The following is a 23681-nucleotide window of genomic DNA, read 5'->3' on the forward strand; positions in this document are numbered from 1 at the left end:
TTTAGAAGAACTTGTATCCAAGGAAGAACTTTTATTAAAAAGTTTCATAGGATGCTAGTAAAAAGAAGAACAGGAGTACTTGTGGCACCTTAGAGACTAACAAATTTATTAGAGCATAAGCTTTCGTGGACTACAGCCCACTTCTTCGGATGCATCCGAAGAAGTGGGCTGTAGTCCACGAAAGCTTATGCTCTAATAAATTTGTTAGTCTCTAAGGTGCCACAAGTACTCCTGTTCTTCTTTTTACTAGCATCCTATGAAACTTTTTAATAAAAGTTCTTCCTTGGATACAAGTTCTTCTAAACCCAAGGACCATGAAACCCACCCTCTGCCCTAATTTTCTCACTGGAAGAAAATCCCATTGGCATGGCTAGGCCACAAGGATGGGTTTAGACCACTGGAAGAGGTTTGAGGAACTATCATTTCAACCTTCAGATCCTGGTCAGATTTGGTGGGTCCTACAGGGTGGAGCTCCTGACATGCAAATGGGCAGGAGTTCCTTCTCTCAGCTGTGAGAAGGTAACAAGAGAATACCTGGATTCCTCGCTGCACGTAAAACAATGATAGCGGGGAGAGTTGTGATGGCTTGGTATCTGTACATGTCTGTAATAACATGTGACCTCCAATTGACAGCATAACCATCCTTGTGAAACATGTGACCTACATTTTGAGCATGTCAGTGTCGTTTTCCCAGTTTGGACTTTGGTAAGTGCCTGACTGGAGCTTTACAGCATATGAGTTAGTAACATGATAGAGAACACAGAAATCTTATCGAAGGGCAGGATCTGCTCCAGCTCCAGTGTACCCTCCCTGGCCTAGGACTCACAAATAGGTGTGAGCACAGACTCGGGAGAGCGTGTATGGGCTTTTTGTTATTTTTCCGTAAGATCTGTAACTCCTGTGTGCTTCAAGGATAAAAGTTACTGTGACTTTAGGGACTCCTGTGCAAAGCCTGTGTTCCTTACTCTGCCCTGTAGTTCCTGGGAAGTTAAACTATAAACTGTGGTGCCCTTGGCAAGGTGGAACTATAGGGGGCATGAGTAAGTGACTGGGGAGTCTGAGAAGTCTCATCACTGGTTTCAGCACCTAGAGCGGTTGGACTGTGGAGTCCCGCCTCTCAAGGAAGGGTGACAGCGTGTCTACATTGTGGAGTGTACTTTAGCAACCTAGCGCTACAAACAGTGTCTGAACTGTGCCCAAACCCTGCTGGCTTGGTAGCTGATGGGATCCAAAGGTTGGTTCCATTACAACAGACTGGTGACCATGCACTAAAAGGGGATTCAGCCAGGTCTGTAACAAGAGTTATCACCTAATCAGGAACTCATAAAAAGGGCAGAAAGACGCATCTTCTCCAGAATGCAGGAAAAGGATTTCCAGGGGAAGCTCTCTACAGCTGTCAGGAAAGTGGGTTATTCCTAGGCAAAGCAAATGTATATTAAGCCATTGAACATAACTTTTTGTATAAATTGTTTCCTGGTTGCCCATAGGGTGAAGGGGACCAGGTTAATCAAGACTCTGCTGCTATTCAAGTTCAACCACAATACTTGTGTACCCTGTTGGCATAAAGGGGGCTTTTGTTTGTTTGTTTTTGTTTGTTTTTTGTGACAAAGACCCTTAATTGGTTTGGGGGCAATTCCTCGGGGTGGACAATGGGGTCTTGATACACTACTATTAAGGTCAATGGGGTTACATGTGCATTGGGGCAGAAGACTAACACATTAGTCTACATGGTAAATATTTTTTTAAGGTGAATGGCAAAGCTTTTATAAAATTAAATGAGCCCCCTATTCATCAAATAACAAATGCTTAGACTCAAAATGATATAAACACATCTCCTTGTAACATACAAACTTTGAAAATGAGGACCTTCCTTTACTCTTCCTCCAGGGCTTCAGTTCGGAGGCATATATTTGTCTGTTACAGGTGATAGCACAACTACCTAGAATGGCTGTGATTTGTGATTTTGGTGATTTGTAACTTCAATGCTTGTTGCACACATTATGAACTACTGGACTCTGGTCTGGCTCGGTTCATTAGAAGGAAACTGATTTTCATAATGTGAGGTTGGGGGGAATTCCCTTTTCGGCCCTAACTTGTGATCAGTTTTCTGCCTTGAACCATGAAGCTTGTGAAACCTTATAATTTTTGTCAGATACTGTATCTGAAGAGGCTGTTGTTAGACATTCAGATTTCTAATCTGTTTTAATCTTGCTAAGATATTTATCCTAATGTTCAGCAACAGTGAGTTCCATACGTTTATATCAAAGTCTTTCTTTCACATGTATCTTCCCATTTAAATGAGTGTGCTCTCGTGTTATGGAAGACAGGAAAGAGGAATGCAAGACTAGTTTTCTCTATTTATAATAAAATACAACTTTATGAGACAAACACTGCAATATAAAATAAGCTGTATCCCATGCTGTACTCTATAAAGTTAAATGAAGAATGAAAGCAGTAGGAAAGAGATATTAAGATGCAGAAAAGGAAGGAAAGGTAGGTTTCCAGGTTTGAAATGAGATGAGTCAGTGAGGCAGGAAAATGTGTCCAAAGTTCAGAGCTGCAGAGAAGGCTCTTGCACCAGAACTAATCAGATTATGTGCAGAGACAGAAAGGAACCTAGTGCAACACAACTGAAGGAAGGACAAAGAGAGTAAAGCAGGCACAGAGAGGTCTTTCAAAAACAAGAAAAACATTGAACTGGATCAAATGGGAAGCCAGTGGAGTTGTTTGAGGGTGTGGATAATGTGATTGTATTTCCCTGTAAAAGTAGGAAGGTGGCCCGAGAGAACTGAGCCTCAATAGTAAAGGGGTGAGGAAATGAATGCATGGATGAGGATTTCATCAGAACTGGAGATGCATCAAGCAGTACCGATGGTTATAAGCAATTTGGCAGTTATAAGTAACACATTACTTTATATACCTCTTCTTTTCATTTGAATAATCAATGTTAGCCTCTTTCTAATCTCAGGCTTTTAAATCTCTCCTCATATGGATGCCAACATCCCAAACCTATGCTTCTAATCTTCAATGGCTCGTCTCTTTAGCTATCAAGAAACAGCCTGGCTTATGAGCATGAAGCCATGGAATTTGAAGGAGCATATGGGATTTGCTATATGTTAATTTATACTGCGTAATTAGAAGACTTATTGGAATGTGGTGCTACAGGCTTTTCCTGTACAGAAGAGTACAAATTATACTTACCTACTTGAAAGTAATAGATACAGAGTAACTCTAAACTTGTATGTATTGAAGCATCCTTCATCTCATGGGAAGGGATGAGTGTTATTAGAAGAGTGGCGCAAAAGCTTTGCAAAGCACTGAAAGCCCCAGGGAGAGACCATGACATCCTATGCTAGCTTTGTTTCTGAATTTCCTCAATCACCGGCCTAGGAGAACTACAAAGTCTGGCTTTGTTTAGGCTTTTTAGACAGGAAGGAGGATTTAGGAAAGTTTCTGGAAGGAAAAAAGCAGGACTTTGGGAAACGGTTGAGAGATACGAGGCACCATAGGTGTTAGAACTAGTGGTGCTGGGGATGCGGGAGGACACGCTGGCTTGAAGTGGATGCCATCATATACAGGGTTTACAGTTTGGTTCAATAGCTCTCAGCACCTGCACTATACAAATTGTTCCAGCACCCCTGCAAGGCTGTGTTTTCTTTTGCCTGGGGTTTGTGTACTTTTTTGACCTGGATGAATGGAATGCTGGAATAATATTATCCAAACACCAGGGAAATCAGATAAATGTTGGACCCCACAAATATTTAGCCACAGACATCCATTATAAAAAGGAAGGATTGTCTTGTGGTTAATCCACTGGACTAGGATTTGGAAGATGAGGATTCAATTCTCACTCAGCCTCAGATCTTCTGGGTGACTTTGGCAAGTCACTAAATCTCTCTGTGCCTGAAACCGCCCTGCTATACATATCCCTAGATCAGTGATACTCAGACTGAGGCTCATGAGATGCAAGTGGCTCTTTAATGTGTCTCATGAGGCTCTTTGCAGTACAAGATATTGAAACACTGTGTGATTTAATTATTAAGCAATCAGGCTGCTTCTACTATGTTATTAACTAATTCAAGTTGACAAAACAATACTTGGTCAGTTATTTTGCTGTGAGAATAATGTTATATAATTCTCACAGCAAAATGACTGACCTGTGTGTGTGTGTATAAATATGTATATAAAATCCTTCCTTTTATATAGTAAATGAAACAATGAATTCACTGTACTGTGGCTCTTTTGGGTAATGTTGATCACTGATTTGGCTCCTGAACCACTGAGGTCTGAGTATCACTGCCCTAGATGAAAAATGTAGCTATTAAAACCATGAGACTCTATCACTGGCCTGTATGACAAGTTAAATATTTATTTTTTCCCATGACATTTAATACTATGTAACTACGGAAACAGAGATAAAAGACGCAACTTTTAATGTGCAGCATCAGATCCTGCCCACTTGTACACTCCTGGGAATTTTGCCACTAACTTCAGTGGGAACAGGAGCAGGCCCAGAGTGTAAGACTTTTTTTGCCTATGATTTTAAAAGCCATTCTTTGGTGTGAGTAACTCTTATCTGACATAGCTGGAAGTGCAGCCTTCCAGTGTGGAATTCAGTGAAGAAAAACTGCTACTCACCTGTATGGTTTTGCAAAGGCTCAGATTTTTTATGATACTGGCAGTGTGACCAACAATGCCTGGGTCCGTTGGGTGAGTTAACAATAGCATCCCCAGGTTCTGCAGCACCTCTCCATGCATCAGAGCATCCTGCAAGAGCAACAAGCCATTCAATCACTGCTGATAATGACAGTGCTAAAGCATGTGATGTGACTCCATGTTATGTCATGGGTAGGACTACCCCAGCTCAACTTTCAGCTGTTTTAAACTAGCTGTAGTTTAGCACTGTCGTTCTCAAATTGTGGTCCATTGACCGCTCCTGTTACACATAACATATGCTGGTGGTCTGTGGAGAGGTGGATGGTCCGATGGTACTGGCTGATACTCCTCATTTCCAGCTGACAAATCCTATCAAATACTTATAAAATATTACAGTGCCAGCTCAGGAATAGCTGTAGTAAAGGGAGGCATGCGATTGTGACTGAGAAGGGCAGTGCTCTGGGTAATGGTGAATGGAAGAGGTAGGTCATTCAGCAATCTTTACATTAGACAGATATGGTCAACTTGATTTGTTTTAAACAAACTAATTTTTGTAATCAGTTTGTGATCAGGCACTTTTTACAATCACATTCCTGAAATTCCTTTAAAAAAGACCCTGTTCAAAATGGTATACTGGTTTCTCTGCTCTTCTATTGATATTTAAAGGCCTTTCAGAAAGCTTACCCCTTGCTGAACTTCCAGGCTTCTCTAATACCAGTGGGATCGGACCCTAGCTCCAAGTTTGGAATTGTTGGCCACCAAGTCTCCCTGGTATTAATATGAACTTATATATTGTTTTTCAGTAAGGTGAACTGGAGGGAAAACTCTCACACTGACTTAATCGGTTTTGGATTAGACCCATAGTTGCAAGCAATACCTAAGATCATATTGTAGCTAAAAGGTTAGCAAAGAAAACATTTCTCTGTTCTTTCAGTCTGTTTGCTTTGGGCATTTGACAGTACTTTGTGTAGAGTCAGTAATGTACTTCTTTATTCATACTGTTTAGAAACTGAGGCTTGCTAGCAAGGATGTACTAAATCTTTAACCCAGCATACGTATGGAGATGAAAGACATTACACTGGAGTTTTGGAAATGTCAGGCTCCTTGAAGCAGCATCAAAGTTAGATGTCTTTAAAAATCAGTTTAAATTGCATCTTTCCTGATTTGTAGGTTGTTACAAAAGGGGTATTTTATTTTCACTTGATATTGACTGACATCTTCAAATGCATCCATTCCAAACACAGTCACAAGGTGAAATGCTGAAGCAAAACATGAAAGAAGACAAATCCAAAGTACAGCACGATGGTTAAACTCGGGGAACAAAGTATGACTTAACAACCTCAGATGTCTACATGTTAGGTTTCAATCAGGATGTGGTATATACAGATATATGCTTGTGAATTTCACTAGCGATGTCTTTCCCTGTCTTCATACACACAACTCACCTAATCTTAGCTAGCTAGAATGCGTTCAATTAACTGTAAAGACAATTTTGGATACAGTAGGTTTGACTCTTTTTAACCTGTGTAACTCCAATTGACTTCAGTGGAGCCACTCCCAACTTACATCAGCAGGAGAGGCAGCTCGGGCCTTTTAACTGAGTGCAGACCAAAAATGAATTCTTACAGTACATGAATGGGTCCACTGCCAATCTTTCTCATACATGTAGGATATACATTTGATCACTATCCCATCTGATGGTAGGTATTAGAACACTCAATTCTGATGGGCCTGCAGTATTTTGCAATTATATGTGTGAGACACAGATTTCATTCCAAGTTCATTATTGTGATCCTCTGTTCAGTGAGGGAGAGCCACAGAGGCAGCATTCTCAGTAGAAAATGGGTGAACAGATTCAGATGAGTATTGGCCAAACTTCTTCCCCAGACTCAAACAGTTGGAAATGAAAAAAGATCCTAATCCACACTGGTCAGAGAAACCATTCCAGCAGCAATTGTTTTTATCATTTTGATACCTGGCCTTTGTAAAGCACTCTGAGATCATCTAGTGAAGTGTGCTAGCCAAGGATAAATATTATTCCCATTTTACAGATGGTGAAACTGAGATGCAGAGAAGCAAAGTTACTTTGTGTCCTAGAACAAATTAGTCAGTGGCAGAACTGGGACTAGAACCCATGTGTTCTGAGCCCTGATCCCTTGCTCTAACAAACATGGCTTCACCTCATGCTGAAAAGGCCCTTTATTATAACACCCAACCTCTTTCTTAGGGCGTTGGGACTGGATTGCTCTTGACAGAACTGAACAGAATTCTCTTTGCAGTGGGGAAGCTAATTCAGTGTTATGTTGCATGCTCACCATGAGCCAATGCAATGGCCAAGCCAGTGAATCACAGAGCGGCTTTCTATTAAGGAATGAAGCCTCCATGAAACATTCCATCTGATCAAATCCACGGTAACTAAAGGGAAGATAAATTTTACCCTATTGTATATTGGCCAGTATTTGTAATGACTCAAGCATTACTTCATTTACTTGTAAATGTTAGCTTTGTTCTGTGGTTTGTTTTCCTACTGCTGTTCCCAGGGAACAGTCCCTCTAATTCACTCAGAATTCAGACCAGGCCAGAGAAGGAAACCTTGAAAAGAGCTGAAAAATAGGCTAGAAAGGGTGAGGGGGGAGGGAGGGAAACAAGGGACAATGGATAAGACCCTTGTCTAGATACTCAGAGTGGAATCTCACAATGCAGCAACATTCAACAGCCAGTGACAGTGATGTTTGCTCACTAAAATAAATTTCAAAATGCAAACACTTCTCACCAGAGAATATACCCTTGAGATGACATTTCACTTCCAAGTGTCCTATTGCAGACCCACATATTACCCTTCCCCTGTTGGATGGTTTGACTGTTTCATTGTTGGTGTAACCACTTTGAACCTCTGGTCATGTTGAATGCTCCAGCTGTGTGCAGACAGGATGTGATGGGGGGTTGATTGAAATACTTGACAAACACACATTTTAGAAGCCATGAAGGGGATAGGTTGTATGCATAGCCTGTGAGGGGGAGGGGAAGGTTGAACTGCAAGAGGTGCTTTCTTGGAAAATTAACAGCTTTATTACTGAGGTAAAATTCTGACCTGATTCTGACCATTGAGTAACACTTTAGTAACCCCATTGACTTCACTTATTTAAATTGTAAACTCTTTGGGACGGGGACCAACTTTTCATTCTGTGCATACAGTGCCTCAAACAATGGGGCCCAGATCCATGACTAGGATCCCTTGTGCTAATACAATTCAAATAAATAATAAGCATCATGCCTTTCAAAGACATCATGCCTCCAGGCACTTCTGCTTGGGCAGTGCATCTTCTCGCCTTTCCCAGCACACTACTAAGTTGTAGGAGGCATAATTTTAACCATGCTGTGCTGAATGTGCAAGATCAATTGATGTACAAAGCACTAGGTCTGCAGTTCCCAGTGGGAGTTTCAAGCCAGCATGAATTTCTTTCAGTAATTAGCCACTAAAAGCCCCTAAAACAAGCCTTGGGTAGTCAGATTATCTTGTCACTATTGTAAAAAGCTACATCATATGATAGGCTTTCACTTTTTTTTTGCTTGACATCCTTAAACGCTAACTGACTTAAGAGATTGTTAGCTTAAAAATCCTATTTTAAAATTTCCTTACTCGTGACTACTGACACCGTCAGCTATTGTAATGGAAATTATTGTATAGATGTTGCTTTTCACTATCTTATATTTGTTTACTTTTGCATTTCTTTCTGCATCAACAAAGAAAATACCAATTTTGTTTTGTTTGTTTTTATAATCTACTTCTAATCAGTTTTGCTTTCATGTTCTCAGGCATTAGCAATAACCTTTCACCGTTTGTGGTGCTGTTTACCTTGAACAAAATAGCCAAATCTAACTAATGGGTTGTCCACAAAGGAACAATTAACACATCTTAAACCCCAGCGTGGATGCTCTCATTCAGAAGTACAGTGGCCTTGTTTGCTTTAGCTTAGCGGTTCTTCAAAAGAGATCAATTCATTTGAACTTTCCTGAGTGTCCCTGTGTAGACAAGCCCTAAATTACTATGCTGAGCACTGTAGATAAGATGTAGCTTTCTTTCTCTGACCTGATGGTCTCTATCTCTCAGCATACTATTCTGTGTCCTGCCATTCATCCTCCCTCCTAAAAAATCCCTTAGCCGCAAAGCAACAGCGCTTTAACATACCTTGTATGGTCACGGTGCACAGTGCTCTAAAAAAACCACCTCAATGAGGGGCGTGGCTCCCAGCGCTGGGGCACTGTTTACACTGGCGCTTTACAGTGCTGCAACTTGCTGCACGTAGGGAGGTGTTTTTTTTTCACACCCCGAGTGAGAAAGTTGCAGCGCTGTTAATTGCCAGTGTAAACAAGCCCCAAGTCACTAGCCCTGCAATGCTTGGAATGTAGTGGTCAGTAGAGTGTGGGCTGGTGTGAGTGGCCTTCTTCTTATACAGCTGCTCTACAACACAAAGGACTAAACTCAATGTCCACTGGGTCCCCCTCAACCCACACAATCCCGATATTAAATAACTGTTCAGGTGCAATTGCAGTAGCCAGGGGCGGCTCCAGGCACAAGCGCACCAAGCATGTGCCTGGGGCGGCAAGCCGCGGGGGGTGGCCTGCTGGTTGCCGTGAGGGCAGCAGTTTGGAGGAATGCCTGCGGGAGGTCTGCCAGTCCCGCGGCTTTGGCGGCAATTCGGCGGCGGCTAGCCATGGGACTGGTGAACCTCCCGCATGCATGCCGCCAAATCCGCGTTACCAGCAGACCTCCCGCAGGCCGAAAGCCACCTGCCTGCCTTGCTTGGGGAGGCAAAAAACATAGAGCCGCCCCTGGCGGTAGCTAACCCTTGACCCCTTTGGGAAGGCCCTTTCTGTTTTTCTATGGAGATTTGCACATCAAGTATTTATATCAGCAATTCATTATATGCAACATTAACATTGTTGCCATAGCATTACTTAGTTAGGAGTATTAGAAGTTTTATCCCAGGCAGTGGCAAGAACCCCTGCTATTCAGCAACTATCATCCCTACCTGGTTGGCTGGGTGTTGGGATAATATCCAGAGGAGTCCAATAGAAGCTTGTTGAACATCTGAATTGCTAGATGCAAGGAGATACAGCAGCTTGGGCAGGATGTCCATAGCAATGATGTCAGCCTGAATGTTCACTGTTTGGAAGAATGACAAAGCAGCTCAGTGTGGGGTAAATTGTTGTTAGAAGGTGTATGGCACAATTATGGTGCTGTTTTCATGAATGTTAGACTTATGGCTGAATGGTGATATATATATCCCTTATCAGAGGGGTAGCCGGGTTAGTCTGGATCTGTAAAAGCAGCAGAGAGTCCTGTGGCACCTTATAGACTAACAGACGTATTGGAGCATGAGCTTTCGTGGGTGAATACCGTGGATGTTAGTCCATAAGGTGCCACAGGACTCTTTGCTGCTTTTATATATATCCCTGTCCAGGAAGGGCCAAATTGTGTTTTACCAGGTTATAAAAATCATGCTTTTCTGTTCTGTCTCCCTCTACCAACACTGTGTCTGGAGGAGTAGTATGGACCCATATTTGAATATAGCTTTGAAAGCACTTTGGCCTTGTTTGGTTGACCAAACCATGTTTGAAATGAGTTTAGCTGGAATGAGTTAAAGTTCACGAGGACTGGGGGGGGGGGAGCTGTTGGAGATACAGAGCCTGTCTAGACAATTTTTCCATTGCTTTAGCGTTTCCTGCCACTGCCGGAGTGGTACAAAGGGATGGAATGAGACAAGGTTTTGATCCTTGATTCTTTGGAAGAACACTTCCCATTTTGTAATTTTAAATCAATAAATAAACCATCCATTCGAAGACACTTGTCAAGGACATGCCTAGTTTCTGTCCCAAAGCATCCAAAATGATATTTCTTTTCCTCCTTTGAAAGGAAGCCAAGAAACTGCTCCAATTTGGTCTTCAGTCTCGTAAAATAACTGAAGAACATCTCTTCCCAAAAGAGAAAATTTGGGAGACGTGGTCATGTGACTTTAGACGTATTGACACAGAAGGGAAAGGGCTCATTTGTCGTACCACAAACACACACACAGCTTGGCAGTCCTGGAGTAACAAACTCGAAGGCAGGCTGGGAGCTGTGGGAGCAAAATGAGTGGATCAGAGAGGAGAGCTCTTAAAATTAGTTCCCTACCGACTGAACTAAATTGCACCGTACTAAATAAGACGTATTAGTGAAGTACTTGCTTTAGATGTACAGTACAGAGGAGATACAGAAGAAACTGCTCATGAGAATTGCCCTAAAATATTTGTAAAACCAAATTAAAATGACACCTGTTTATGATTTAAAAATCTAATGTGGCGGAATGAAGAAAAGACCCTGAATACATTTCAGAGATCTAGGCCATGACTGGTGCAGGAACAGTAATCGCACAAGGGATGTTTGAGTGAGGGATGGGAATAGGTGGCATTTCAAAAAGGAGGAGGGAGGATGAAAACAATTGATCTACTAGGTACATGTACAACTGGTCTTATACCTCTGCACTATCACAGACCGAAGCTTATTTTTTAGACAGCTAGTTACAGTGATCAACTGTTGCAGAGAAATTTATAATTAAAATGTACACTTACATAATGGCTGTGACATTGCAGTCTATATGGTTTTATAAAAATCTGATAATAAGTGAATATAATGTAACTGGGATATGGTTCATGCAAAAGGTTTCTTGTAAGGTATCATTACAAAGCTTATAATCTACTGAGTGTGATCATCCTATTTGTATAAATGTACCACTCTTGTATCGGAAACTAGAAATATGAAATATAACTCTGAGGGCCTATTGTAATTATGCAAAGTGTGGGCCATTAATGGTGGTTTGGAATCTTGATGACTCCCATTAACTAGGACCATTGTCTGCAGATAGCTGTGTTTTACCTGTGAGTCTTCCTGTATATGGCCTTGGCTACACTGGCGCTGTACAGCGCTGCAACTTGCTGCGCTCAGGGGTGTGAAAACGCCCCCCCCCCCCCGAGCGCCGCGAGTGCAGCGCTGTAAAGCGTGAGTGTAATCCGAGCCTGCAGCGCTGCATGTTGGTTCGCAGCGCTGCAAGCTATTCCCCTCGGAGAGGTGGCGTACTTACAGTGCTGCGAGAGAGCTCTTGCCGCGCTGGTGGCGCAACTACACTCGCACTTCACAGCGCTGCCGCAGCAGCGCTGGGAAGTCCTAAGTGTAGCTAAGGCCTATGTGTGTGCTGGCAAGTCGGTAATGAAGTCTTGCAGTGACATGTGATCATGTCACCTGAACTGGAATCCATCTTTAATCTGGTGCTTTTCCAGTGAGGGGGTGGAAACCCAGAGGGACAAAGGGTTCCCGCCTTATGCAAAAGATATATAAAAGGGTGGAACAGAACAAAGAGGGGAGAGAGGAGCCATCATGAAGAATCCCCTAGCTACCACCTAAGCTGGAACAAGAGCTGTATCAGGGGAAAGAATTGTGTCCAGGCCTGGAAAGTGACCAGTCTGAGGAAAAAACTTACTGAAGCATCTCTAAGGGTGAGATTATCTATATTTAGTTTGATTAGACATAGATTTGTGCATTTTATTTTATTTAGCTTGGTGACTTACTTTATTCTGTATGTTACTACTTGGAACCACTTAAATCCTATTTTCTGTATTTAATAAAATCACTTTTTACCTATTAATTAACTCAGAGTATGTATTAATACCTGGGGGAGCAAACAGCCGTGTATATCTCTCTATCAGTGTTATAGAGGGCGAACAATTTATGAGTTTACCCTGCATAAGCTTTATACAGGATAAAATGGATTTATTTGGGTTTAGAACCCATTGGGAGTTGGACATCTGAGTGCTAAAGACAAGCACACTTCTGTGAGCTGTTTTCAGATATACCTGCAGCTTTGGGGCAAGTAATTCAGACCCTGGGTCTGTGTTGGAGCAGACGGGAGTGTCTGGCTCAGCAAGACAGGGTGCTGGAGTCCTGAGCTGGCAGGGAAAACAGGGATAGAAGTAGTCTTGGCATATCAGGGGGCAGCTCCCAAAGGGGTTTCTGTGATCCAACCCGTCACAATGACTTTCATCCTGAAGGCTCCAAATCACTTCATAAACTATATGCAGTGTAAATGCCATCATAGAAATACTGCCGCTTTTCTATCATAGATTCCCAGCTATTTCTTTAGTAGAAATTGTCACTGCATCCTTCATTAGCCAACACTCTTGTGGCCTTCTGCCACACAAACAGAAAGCAATGTGCAAATATTACAGGGTTTGGAAGTAAAACTCCTGCTAACCCTGGTAGGGATAGTTCTGTTCTGTTTAGGTTCTTACACTGTACTTCACTCATCATCCCTGGTATCGGTTTTGTGTTAGTACTTTTCTGGCAGTGTGGGTATCCTCCAGACAGCCAGCAGATGGAGTCAGAGCCTCTACTGAATCCATAAAGGACAGTTACACTTATGGACTAGTACAAGCAGTGCAAAAGGCTTCCATGAGATCTTAGTATGTTCATTCTGTATGTGAAGAAGCCCACCTAGATTTTCTAGACACAGGCTTGCTCTAAAGGACACTGCTGCACAGCAGGGTGTGAGGCTTCCCTTCCCCTTCTTCCAGCCGAAATGTGTATTTTAAAAACATGTATCGTATGTGTAAATAGAGTTTGATGGCAAATATGTAGGGCTAAATTATGCTTCACGAAAGGCAAAGCCGTGCTCAGGTGGAGGAGGTGGCAGTAGCACACTACCTAAGCAGCAATCTCAAGTGACATTCTAAGAACATAAGAACGGCCATACCGGGTCAGACCAAAGGTCCATCTAGCCCAGTATCCTGTCTTCCGACAGTGGCCAATGTCAGGTGCCCCATAGGGAATGAACAGAACAGGTAAACATCAAGTGATCCATCCCCTGTTGCCCATTCTCAGCTTCTGGCAAACAGAGGCTAGGGACACCATGCCTGCCCATCCTGGCTAATAGCCATTGATGGACCTATCATCCATGAACTTATCCAGTTCTTTTTTGAACCCTGTTATAGTCTTGGCCTTCACAACATCCTCTGGCAAAGAGTTCCACAGATTGACTGTGTGTTTTGTGTTTTTCCTTTTCATGGAGGCAGTATGATATTTTCTGTCTTCTCTACCCCTTACTTAATGATTCCCAACATTCTGTTTGCTTTTTTGACTGCCGCTGCACATTGAGAGGATGTTTTCAGAGAACTATCCACAATGACTCCAACATCTCTTTCTTGAGTGGTAACAGCTATTTAGACCACATCATTTTATATGTATAGTTGGGATTATGTTTTCCAGTGTGCGTTTGTAGCAAGGCAGTGTGGTTCCCTGCCGCCCCAGAGAGGGTCGAGCCCCTCCGGACACCAGTGTGTGCGGGGCCGGCCAGAGAGTTTTGAGCCCACCTCCCAGAGGATCAGGACAGGAAGTAGAAAAGGAGGGATCCAGAGCTCACTTGGAGAGCAGCTGCCGGAGAGGCTAGACGACTCTGGCCTAGCTCCCGGCTGGGAGATCCCCGCAAACTGAGGACCCAAGGACTGGCCTGACCTGCTGATGCCCAACACCAACCAGAGCCCAGAAGAGCTGCCTAGCCTGCCCCTGGCCAGTTACCCAGAGCACCCCATGGTGCCTGACCCCTTGGAGGACACCGTCCGGTATCTCTAGAAGGGGAGTTCAGAAGTAGCCCGGGGGCAGCCGACTCTAGACTGGCTGCAGCACTGCAAGAGCCTATGTCCCTGTGTTGCAGCCAGGATCCCCACTGACTCAGCAGTGGATTTTCTGTTGCTGCCAGGGCCCCGGGCTGGGACACAATGGAGTGGGAGGGCCTGCATCACCCCGCCACCCAACTTGTGGGTGTCAGTCTCCCCCTCTCCCAGGCCCCTCTGAGCCAAGGGCCTGGGCTTGTTGTTTACCTGCCTTTGCTCAGTCCCTGCGTGAGGGCCTAAGCCATTGACTCTCTGTTGCCCTGCCCTGACCCAGGGCCTGGGCCTGCTAATTGTATAAACTGTTTGCTCAGCGCCTGCCTGAGGACCTGAGCCCTTGACTCACTATTGCCTGTCAACCAGGGGCCGGGCAAGAATAACTGTCTGTGTTTGCCTTTACTGCTGCTGTGGCGAGAGACTCCCATGGCCTCGCTAATTTCCTGTCAGCAAGTGGAAGGAAGTATCGAGGTGGGGTCGTTCCCCGACGTCCTAGAGAGGGACAAGCTCCAGCCAAACCCCTCTACAGCATTATTTTGCATTTATCAACATTAAATTTCATCTGCCATTTAGTTGCCCAGTCACCCAGTTTTATGAGATCCCTTTTTAACTCTTCACAGTCTGCTTTGGACTTAACTGTCTTGAGTAGTTTTGTATCATCTGCAAATTTTTCCAGCGCACTGTTTATTCCCTTTTCCAGATCATTTCTGAATATGTTGAATAGTACTGTACAGACACCTGTGGGACACCACTATTTACCTCTCTCCATTCTGAAAACTGAACATTTATCCCTACCCTTTGTTTCCTATCTTTTAACCAATTACTGATCCATAAGAGCACCTTCCCTTTTATCCCATGACAACTTACTTTGCTTAAGAGCCTTTGGTGAGGGACCTTGTCAAAGGCTTTCTGAAAATCTAAGTGCACTATATCCACTGGGTCCCCCTTGTCCACATGCTTGTTGACCCCCTTCAAAGAATTCTAGTAGATTGGTGAGGCATGATTTCCCTTTACAAAAACCAGGTTGACTCTTCCCCAACAAATCATATTCATCTGTGTGTCTGGCAATTCTGTTCTTTATTATAGTTTCAACCAGTTTGCTCCATCTCAGGCAATCACCTTGTGAGTGCAGCTTGGGTAGCTTTAAGCTAGCAGAGGTATCAGAGAAGTGAAGCCACAGCAAGATGCCCTTCAGCAAGTCCTAGCCCCACGAGTAATTACTCAGGGTTCCCGGTAGGCTTGTACAGCCTGGGCCGAAGCATGTGCTGCCCTGGCTCCACTGCTCTGGGCCCCAGGTATGTGTTCTCCAGTCTACGCATGCCCTTATTCAGGCTTAATGCTTTGTGGGTGCTGGTGGGAGCATAACTAGCAGTGGGACTTGCTACACTTTAAAAAACTGAAGGTGCTAATCTGGTGCTAGTACACAAGGATCTCTCTCTCTATCCATACCCTGGCCAGACATTTCATCTCTGGGCCTGTGAGCACTGAAGTCAGGATTAGCTAGCACAACTCTCCAACCCTATCAATTATAGGTGTCTCCTAGACAGGTGTGCTGGAGATGAGGGGGCTCCCTTTGCCCTGTACTGCATCTGCACCCAGGTGGGGCAGCCATAATTGGTCCCTAACAAGCAGGTAATTCCCCAACCTGCTGTCCTTTCCCAGAGGGGGGGTGGGGGGAGAAAAGTGTTTTTCCCAAACACATTACTCACCACTTGTGGCCAAGTTCCTCAGACAAACACATGCTTGGCTTGAAACCTGGTTGTGCCAATAAAAAAAGAGTGAGCACTCCAGTAACTGATCCTGTTGTCTAAAATAAACCAATAAACACTGTCTACAGAGTGTTTATTCTGGGATTTCATTTCCAAAAACGGTTGCTGAAGGCCAGTACATACAGGTATGAATCAACACCAGCTTAATTTTCCATCACCCAGACCTGTTACTAAGTACCCATTACTGTTGAGCAGGTTAGCAATATCCAGGGGATTTCCACATGCTGCCCAGAATCTAACAGTACATTCTCAGTGTTGATTTACCTCAGGAATGTCAAATGAACTGAATGGACAGGGGTGCTGGAACAATTTGTATAGTGTGGGTGCTGAGAACCATTGAAGCAAAGTGCAAACTCTTTATATGATGGAAATAACTTAAAGTCAGGGGGTGCAGCTATGAATGCACTGAATTTATTTGGTTTGCTTTTTCTCTGTATTCCCCTGAAATAAATCAATATTCTTCTGGTCTAAGAAAGTAAGATATGTTTCCAAGTAATCATTAGCGACATGAACATTGTGGTAGCTGGACTGGGATAGATGTCAAAGGTGAGATGGGATAAAAGGCAAGGCTGACTTAGAGCTATTGTCTTATGTCCCTTATAGGCCTTCTGCTAACTTTGAGTGCCCTACAGATGTATTTTATAAATCCTGAGAATTGCCAGTCCAGAACCTTGAAACACTCTGGGGACCCAGAGTGGCAGAGGCTTGGACTCCTCTCACAGAAGTCCTAGTGTGTGTCCAGGAAGGAGTGTTAGCTATGGTCTGTGACAAACTGTAACTGTTATAATGAGCAAAATCAAATCTCTGAAGGTGAACACTCCTGAAGTTTGGGAACACCTGGTTCCAGATCTGAACTCCAGCTCTGCAGGCCCGACTCTGTTTCCATCTTTAAAGCACAGTGCAATCAATAATTATAACTTTGCCAGAAATGTGCTAAAATTCTCACATCTAGCAAAGTATCTCAGTTGCATGCTATGGGATTTACAGTAGTAAAGTGCAGTTTCAAAGCCTCCCCTGCACTTGCCTGGGGCTCCCTAATTACAGTGTAAAGCAATCTAGTTGCATCGTAGCTTCTTCACGCTGAGTGTAACGTACAGAATTAAAGAAACCTCAGGAGAATGATCAGCAAATCTGCTGTACAATAACACACCTCCCTCCCCTATCTTTTTCACTTTACCTTGTCCACAGATGAAGACAGGAGAGAAATGAGTGTCCGCAGAAGGAATTGATCCCCAACTCGCAACATGGCTTCATGGTACTGAGAGTTGGCTGCCACATTGCTTAAAGCTGCACAACTATAATACTGTCAAGAACAGAGAAGGGGGTGGAGAGAAGATGTCATTGTGACAGTGTTTATTCAATACAGTGAAAATCAACAGGAGAACCGCTTACATTTTTTTTGACAAAAGTGTGTACTTTTCAACTTCAAGGTGCTTTACAAAAATTGATTAAACCCCAAAACACCTTTCTGAGGTAGGTAGGTATTAATACTCACATCTGGCTGACGGGGGGAATGGAGAGAAACTCAGACAGAGATTGTGACGTGCCCAAAGCCACAGGGGAAGATGGTGGTAAAACTGGAATAAGAATGCAAAAGCTCCTGGCTTCTAATTCCATGTGCAGGACACACGTCTCTTTGTTATTAAGAAACAAAGTGTACAGAAAGTGAGCTTAATGTCCTTTGGGGCAAATATTGTGGAGAGCATTCATGAGACAAAAATTCCTCTGTCCATTCTATTACAGCTCACTCTAAGCAGGGCACTTTTTTTCTGCCACACCCCTGGACTCATGTCTGAGCCTAGTTAATAGCCCTAAGCAAGAACATAAAGGTCCAAAATATAATCTAGATGTAATCAGGGAAGAAATATTTTGTCAGAACCCACAAATATGGTCTCATACTGGCCCCTCTTCTCCTGGCAAATCCCAGCATTCGGGGTGTCATTTCTGCAAAAAGGGTAGTTCAGGCATAACAAGGGAGACTTCCTAGTGCTCTTGCTGTGAAAAGATGCACACAGGCAACGGGGTGACTGAAAGAGAACAGTATGTACACATTGACAGCCTGGCATAGCCACAGAGCTATGAAATATATTTACATCATGCTCCTCAACCAGTGTTATATGTCCAGAGCTGCTCAAATCATAGGCAGAATTCAAAGGAGACCTAAGAATGCAGGGAAGCAAGGGTTACTTGTCCATTGGACATACAAAACTCTCTCAGTTCAGGGTTATATCAGTGTGTCTCTGGGAGGGCACTTCCCAGTCCAGATTGACACACACACACACAAGTTCTGCTTGAGCTAATGTGCTAAAATTAGCAAAGTGGCCATGGCAGCATGAGTGGCTGCTTGTTTGTTTCCTGCTAGACCTAATGGAACGTATTTATATAGCATCCACCACACAAGACTCTCAATGGTTCTAGCAAACAAAGCTAGGAATAGAGCTGAAACCTCTTAACTCCCAGTTCTGTGCTTTAACATATATGCTATGTGTCCTTGCAGAAATATTCATCTAAGACTAAAGACATTAGCAATTACTTATATGAGAAATTTGAGTTTGAGTTGCTAGCAGTAGCTATGTTAAGTAGACATAAAGAACAAGGATGAAGAGCTTGTAAGAGACATGTCTCCAAGCTTTGTTGCAACATATAAAAGCTTGCCTCACCCCTGTATGAGACTGTATTTGGCAGGCATCTGGAAAATTCTAGGAATCATGCATTGTACATTCAATAGAACTGTTCATGGGGCGAGGCTATACCAGCCTGCACTCCTCTTTGAAGATACTCTGAATGATTGTGCTGACATGTCAAGAGAGATCAGTAGGATCACACCCAGGAGAAAAGCATTTGCCCCCCCACCTCTGCCAAAGGCATCAATGCCATTACTGAAGGCAGTCATCTTGCACTGACTGACTAGACAGGTACAGCCACATTCAGCAAAGCAAAAAATAACCATATTCAAGCCAAATGATGCAGTATGTTCTACTGTCCCAAAGTGAGTTTAATCATAGCGACTCTCCCTGAAGGAATGGCAAAAATATTTTGGCTGTCACTAATGTCAATGGACCAGATTAATCTCTGGTGTAATTTGTACAGCCTCTAAAGAGTTGTAGAAGGGATAAATGTGGCCCAAACTCTTTGTATAATATAAAAAGGGAGGGTGCAGAGAAATTCTCTCCCAGGAGAAATTAACACATGTTGGCAGACTTTGTGGAATGGAGCAATCTGTTGTGGTTTTTTTGTTTTTTCGTTCTCTTGCTTGGTTGGTTGTTTCCACTTCTTGATCAGGAAAAAAATCTTCCACCATAATGTTTGGGTCGCAAAAGGGCTCCATCTTGTCTTTCAAATACCTCCTTGAGCATAAGGAAATTTAAGGGCAGTAATACTGCTGAGGGGGTTACAGAGGGGCAACCTCACTGCAACCTTTGATGCTCCAAAACAGATTCTTGAAACGTGACCTTGGGGAGATGAGATATTAATGCTCAGACTGTATTTCCCAATAATTGGGACCAATTATGTGGTCAAAAGGTCTGAATTGACATTCCATGACGGAAGACAGAAGCTTGTGGAAGGTACTGGCTTATATTGACTGCCGCCCTTCTGTTCAAGCCTCCTGATGTTGAGAATGCATGGCCAAAGCAAAATGACTGGCAAATGAGGAGTACAGCATCAGTTATGAGCAAAATCCCTTCAAGGAATACCATGGCTGGCCTCCCTTTCTCCAAGAGGGCTTCCATATGCTAGCAAATTAGACCAACAAGTGCTCTCATTTGGTCTGCTAAATTTTTATTTTTAGCACTGGTAGGAGCCAATTTGATAGAATTACTACTAAGTAGATAAAGGATGCATGCCTTAGATGTAATATGTTTAGATTTTAGTAAGATTGAAATAGCAACTCACAAAATCTTAATTCAAATTGGCTTGTGGACTGAAAACAATGTGCAGGACCTTAAACTCAAGTCCTGTACACACCAGGAAATTGCACCACTGCTCAAAGTAGAATTCTGAAACAGTATTGAAAACAATATTGTTGGAGCTATTCTACTATTTGAACTATTTTCGTTTCCTGTCCAAGGAGACTTAGTTTAGAAGAAAATGGTCTGTTATAGTTCCAATTCCTAGTGTAGGCATAGATAATGATAAACATTGGTCTGTCTAATTTAGAAAGGAGAAAGAGATACATTACTGAAATAAGCAGATGCCAAGGAGGATAAAGACATAATACAAATGGGCCCTGACAATGGGCCATACAAGTGTGGCATGAATCTACCTTGGCACCTCTCCTCCTACCCCACAGCCTTTCCTACATCAAGCATAGATCAGTCAGAAGGGAGACTCTCTCCCAGTGTGCACTACAGAGGATGGTGTATAACCATTTGCAGATATTGGAAGGGTGTAATCACCAAGGCTTGTTTAGTGAGATACAGGAAGGTATAATTTGGAGTAATGGGATAAAATAGAGAGAGGGAATAATTAAGATGCATATCAGGAAAAACCTGTGATGCTGAATGTTTGTGGAAAGTAGTTGTAGAGGTCTCATCTCTTGGGATATCTAGAACAAGACTGGATGAAATACTAACAAAAATATGTAAGAGACCAGGAGACAGACTGGATGATGTAACAGGTCCTATCCATCTTTACTGTCCATGATTCTGGTCATTGGCTTTCTCTGGATTATTTTAATACAAAGCTTTCTTCATAGGTGTGCATCATCATGAGATACTCATATAGATCACCCATTATATGCAGGTCAGGCAACCCCCATTGTGGGCTATGCACCCCATATACATAACCAACTACAAGAATAATTTTTTTTTAAAATCACACATCCAAAATATTGGAAAGCTTTAACGGGCATAATAAAAATATGGAGGTACAAGTAAAGAGAGCCAGTCTTAACTGTAATTGGTCTGATGTATGTCTGATGTCCTCAAAGGTATAGCTGATACCTACAAAAAATTTGACAACTGACCGGCAGCTGGTATTCTGATACCATTGGTTATCTTGCTGACCTGTACTGTCTCATTGTTTTCTTGTGCTCTCCCTGTCTGTTGTACGACCCTATTGTCTCTTGTGTTATACTTGGATGATAAACTAATTGAGTTTTTGCACAGTGCCTAGCACAATGGGGCCCTGGTCCATGACTGGAGTTCTTAAGAGCCACTGTAGTATAATAATAACTAATAATTAACATAATAATTAATAATCCCCCACTAAATTTTTCTGATGCAAAAGGATAACAGGAAAGCATGAAATCTATGATTCTGCCAGAGAGAAGACTGGTATCATCACAACAGCTTTGTGTATGTATTTTCATATCAGCTTTCTCCTATCACAGCTGGACCTATGTTGCATGCCCAAAGCAGTGTTTATACAACTATTCAGCATTTCACTGTGACACCGTTACCTATTGGTTCACTGAAATAAAAACAAAAACAAAGTCAAAAGCCCCTTGCGTTCCTTATTTCTCCTTCTTTTCCAATACTCCCAAAACCCTGGAGAAGCCCCAAGTGCTTACATTGTATTTTTGAAATCTAATAGTTATGCTAGCTCCAGGATTGTATAATTTGCTTTTATTATTTAAAAATTGTGGCTTGTTTTAATTATACCTGTACTTCTGAGTCGGGAGATTCTAACATTAGGATGAGGACAGGGAGGGCTCCTTCCCTGCACAGGACTTGCTGGATCCGCTCTGTAAAGTGAGAAAGAGGGCAAATTTTAGTATGTGAAAGGGTGCGGAAGGATCAAGGATCACCCCCTCCCCAGCATACAATCAAATGGATGCAGCATTGTGAAGGCTTTCTGAGAAAAAGGGACCATTGGGCAGTGCTGAGTGATTTAGGTTCATCCAAATGTACCCCAATGAGAGTAACTTGCAAATAACACTCCAAATAAGACGAAGTCTGTATGGGAGCAGAACGGCAGTGCAAAATCATTTTAGCATTAATGACCTGAAAGCCACCTGAGCAGGCTTTTCCTCTTTTTTTTTTTTTTTTTTTTTTTAAGTTAAAGATTAAAATTGCTAGAAGTGCTAAGCAAAGATCAGACCCACTAGTATAAGCCATTTCTGTCTATTTCATATAAAACATCTTTTTTAACCATAAATTGAAAATGTGCAATTGTAACAGTCAACAGGCAAAGTTCTCACCCTCCCCCAGTACCTCATCTAAAGGGGACAGATCAGCCACTGCAGTAGTATCTTGGTGCATGGGATTGACCTCTGACATAAAGTTTTCCATTGTTTTTGTTTTAGAATTAATGAATAATGACGTTGTCTTTTAACATAGAAGGACAAATCATGCTCCCATGGGAATAATCCCATGAAACAGGCCCAGGCCCATAATGTTTATCCTAATGTATACCCTGCAACACCAGGTTTGGGATATAAGATTCACATTAAAACCTATACCATGATTCACGACTGTTAAGTAATCTTCCATTTTAAGAGATTACCCCAAAATACACCGAAGTGTCCTTAGTACAGTTCTCCTTTACCAGAATGGTCACTTCTTTTAAGCAACTGATTTTTGTCAGTTTCCTGAGTGGTGACTTAATAGTTTGCACTCAAGTTCAATTGTGTTGATAATCAAGCCCTTGCTAATTACAAACTATTAACAGGTGGGTCTATATAAGCTGCCAGAGGCCAAGCTTTTTGAATTTAGAGACTCAGCCAAGGTCATCATCATTAATGCCATTTACCAAGAAAATGACATATATTATCAGGATTCCAAAGTTATCCCATCTTATCCCTCATAAAATTAGGCTGTTTCTAGTTACAGGGCAGTTGCTTTTGGCAATTTGTAGATAGAACATTAACCTGAAAGTACCTGATCGTGTGAGGTTGAGAATAGCTCCAACTGCATTTTGTTGGACTCTAGGATCATAGGAGTTGGCAAGTGCCAGCAAGGGTATAACTCCCGCTGAGCCGATGGCCTCTCGGTTGGACTCTGGGGAAAACATACAATGAGAGAGAAATAAGAAGAGTGTCTTTTCAGTATGTCTTCACATTACTCTAATAAACTCTGGAAAGGAAGTGTAAAACTAGCTTTATTTGGGATTTTTATCTGAATTTTTACTATTTGTCAAAGTCCCTTAGTATCCTCTGAGTGAATCCCATGAGCTCAAAAAGAGAGACGCTAACTGCAGAATTTTAAATGTCTCAAATTTAACTTATAACCCTGATGTGCTCTAACAAGGTATTTATGATCTTGTAAGTATTATATTGGCAAACAAACCTTTATTTTGTTTGTAGGTAGGATTTCATTAATTTAGCAGGATAAACACAGTGAACCAAATTCTGTTTTTGGATTATCTGTGCCACCTTAAGGTTAAGATTTTTGTCATGGTTATTTTTATTAAAAGTCACGGACAGGTCGTGGGCAATAAACAAAAATCCATGGAAGCCTGCAACCTGTCTGTGACTTTTACTAAAAATAATGGGGGGAAGGGCTGACAGGGGATGACTGAAGTGCAAGGGAGGAGGAATGAGAGCCTGAGCCTCGCTTTTTCACCAACAGAAGTTGGTCCAATCAAAGATATTATGTCACTACTTTGTGTCTCTCATAT

The 23681-nt window shown here is 42.5% G+C and overlaps 1 protein-coding gene across 1 annotated transcript in view; it reads right to left on the reverse strand.

Moving 5' to 3' along the window:
• LOC117874906 (vacuolar protein 8-like) overlaps nucleotides 1-23681 on the reverse strand; it is a 43129-nt gene that overhangs the window by 5885 nt on the left and 13563 nt on the right. The window contains exons 5-10 of the mRNA XM_034765586.1: nucleotides 22943-23062; nucleotides 21725-21807; nucleotides 17299-17424; nucleotides 16062-16107; nucleotides 9690-9823; nucleotides 4639-4767 (exon numbers count right to left, since the gene is read on the reverse strand). Coding sequence (XP_034621477.1) covers nucleotides 4639-4767; nucleotides 9690-9823; nucleotides 16062-16107; nucleotides 17299-17424; nucleotides 21725-21807; nucleotides 22943-23062 — 638 coding nt within the window. The remainder of the gene's footprint in view (nucleotides 1-4638; nucleotides 4768-9689; nucleotides 9824-16061; nucleotides 16108-17298; nucleotides 17425-21724; nucleotides 21808-22942; nucleotides 23063-23681) is intronic.

This window comes from Trachemys scripta, chromosome 3 (genome assembly GCF_013100865.1).
Source record: "Trachemys scripta elegans isolate TJP31775 chromosome 3, CAS_Tse_1.0, whole genome shotgun sequence".
Classification (NCBI taxonomy): domain Eukaryota; kingdom Metazoa; phylum Chordata; order Testudines; family Emydidae; genus Trachemys; species Trachemys scripta.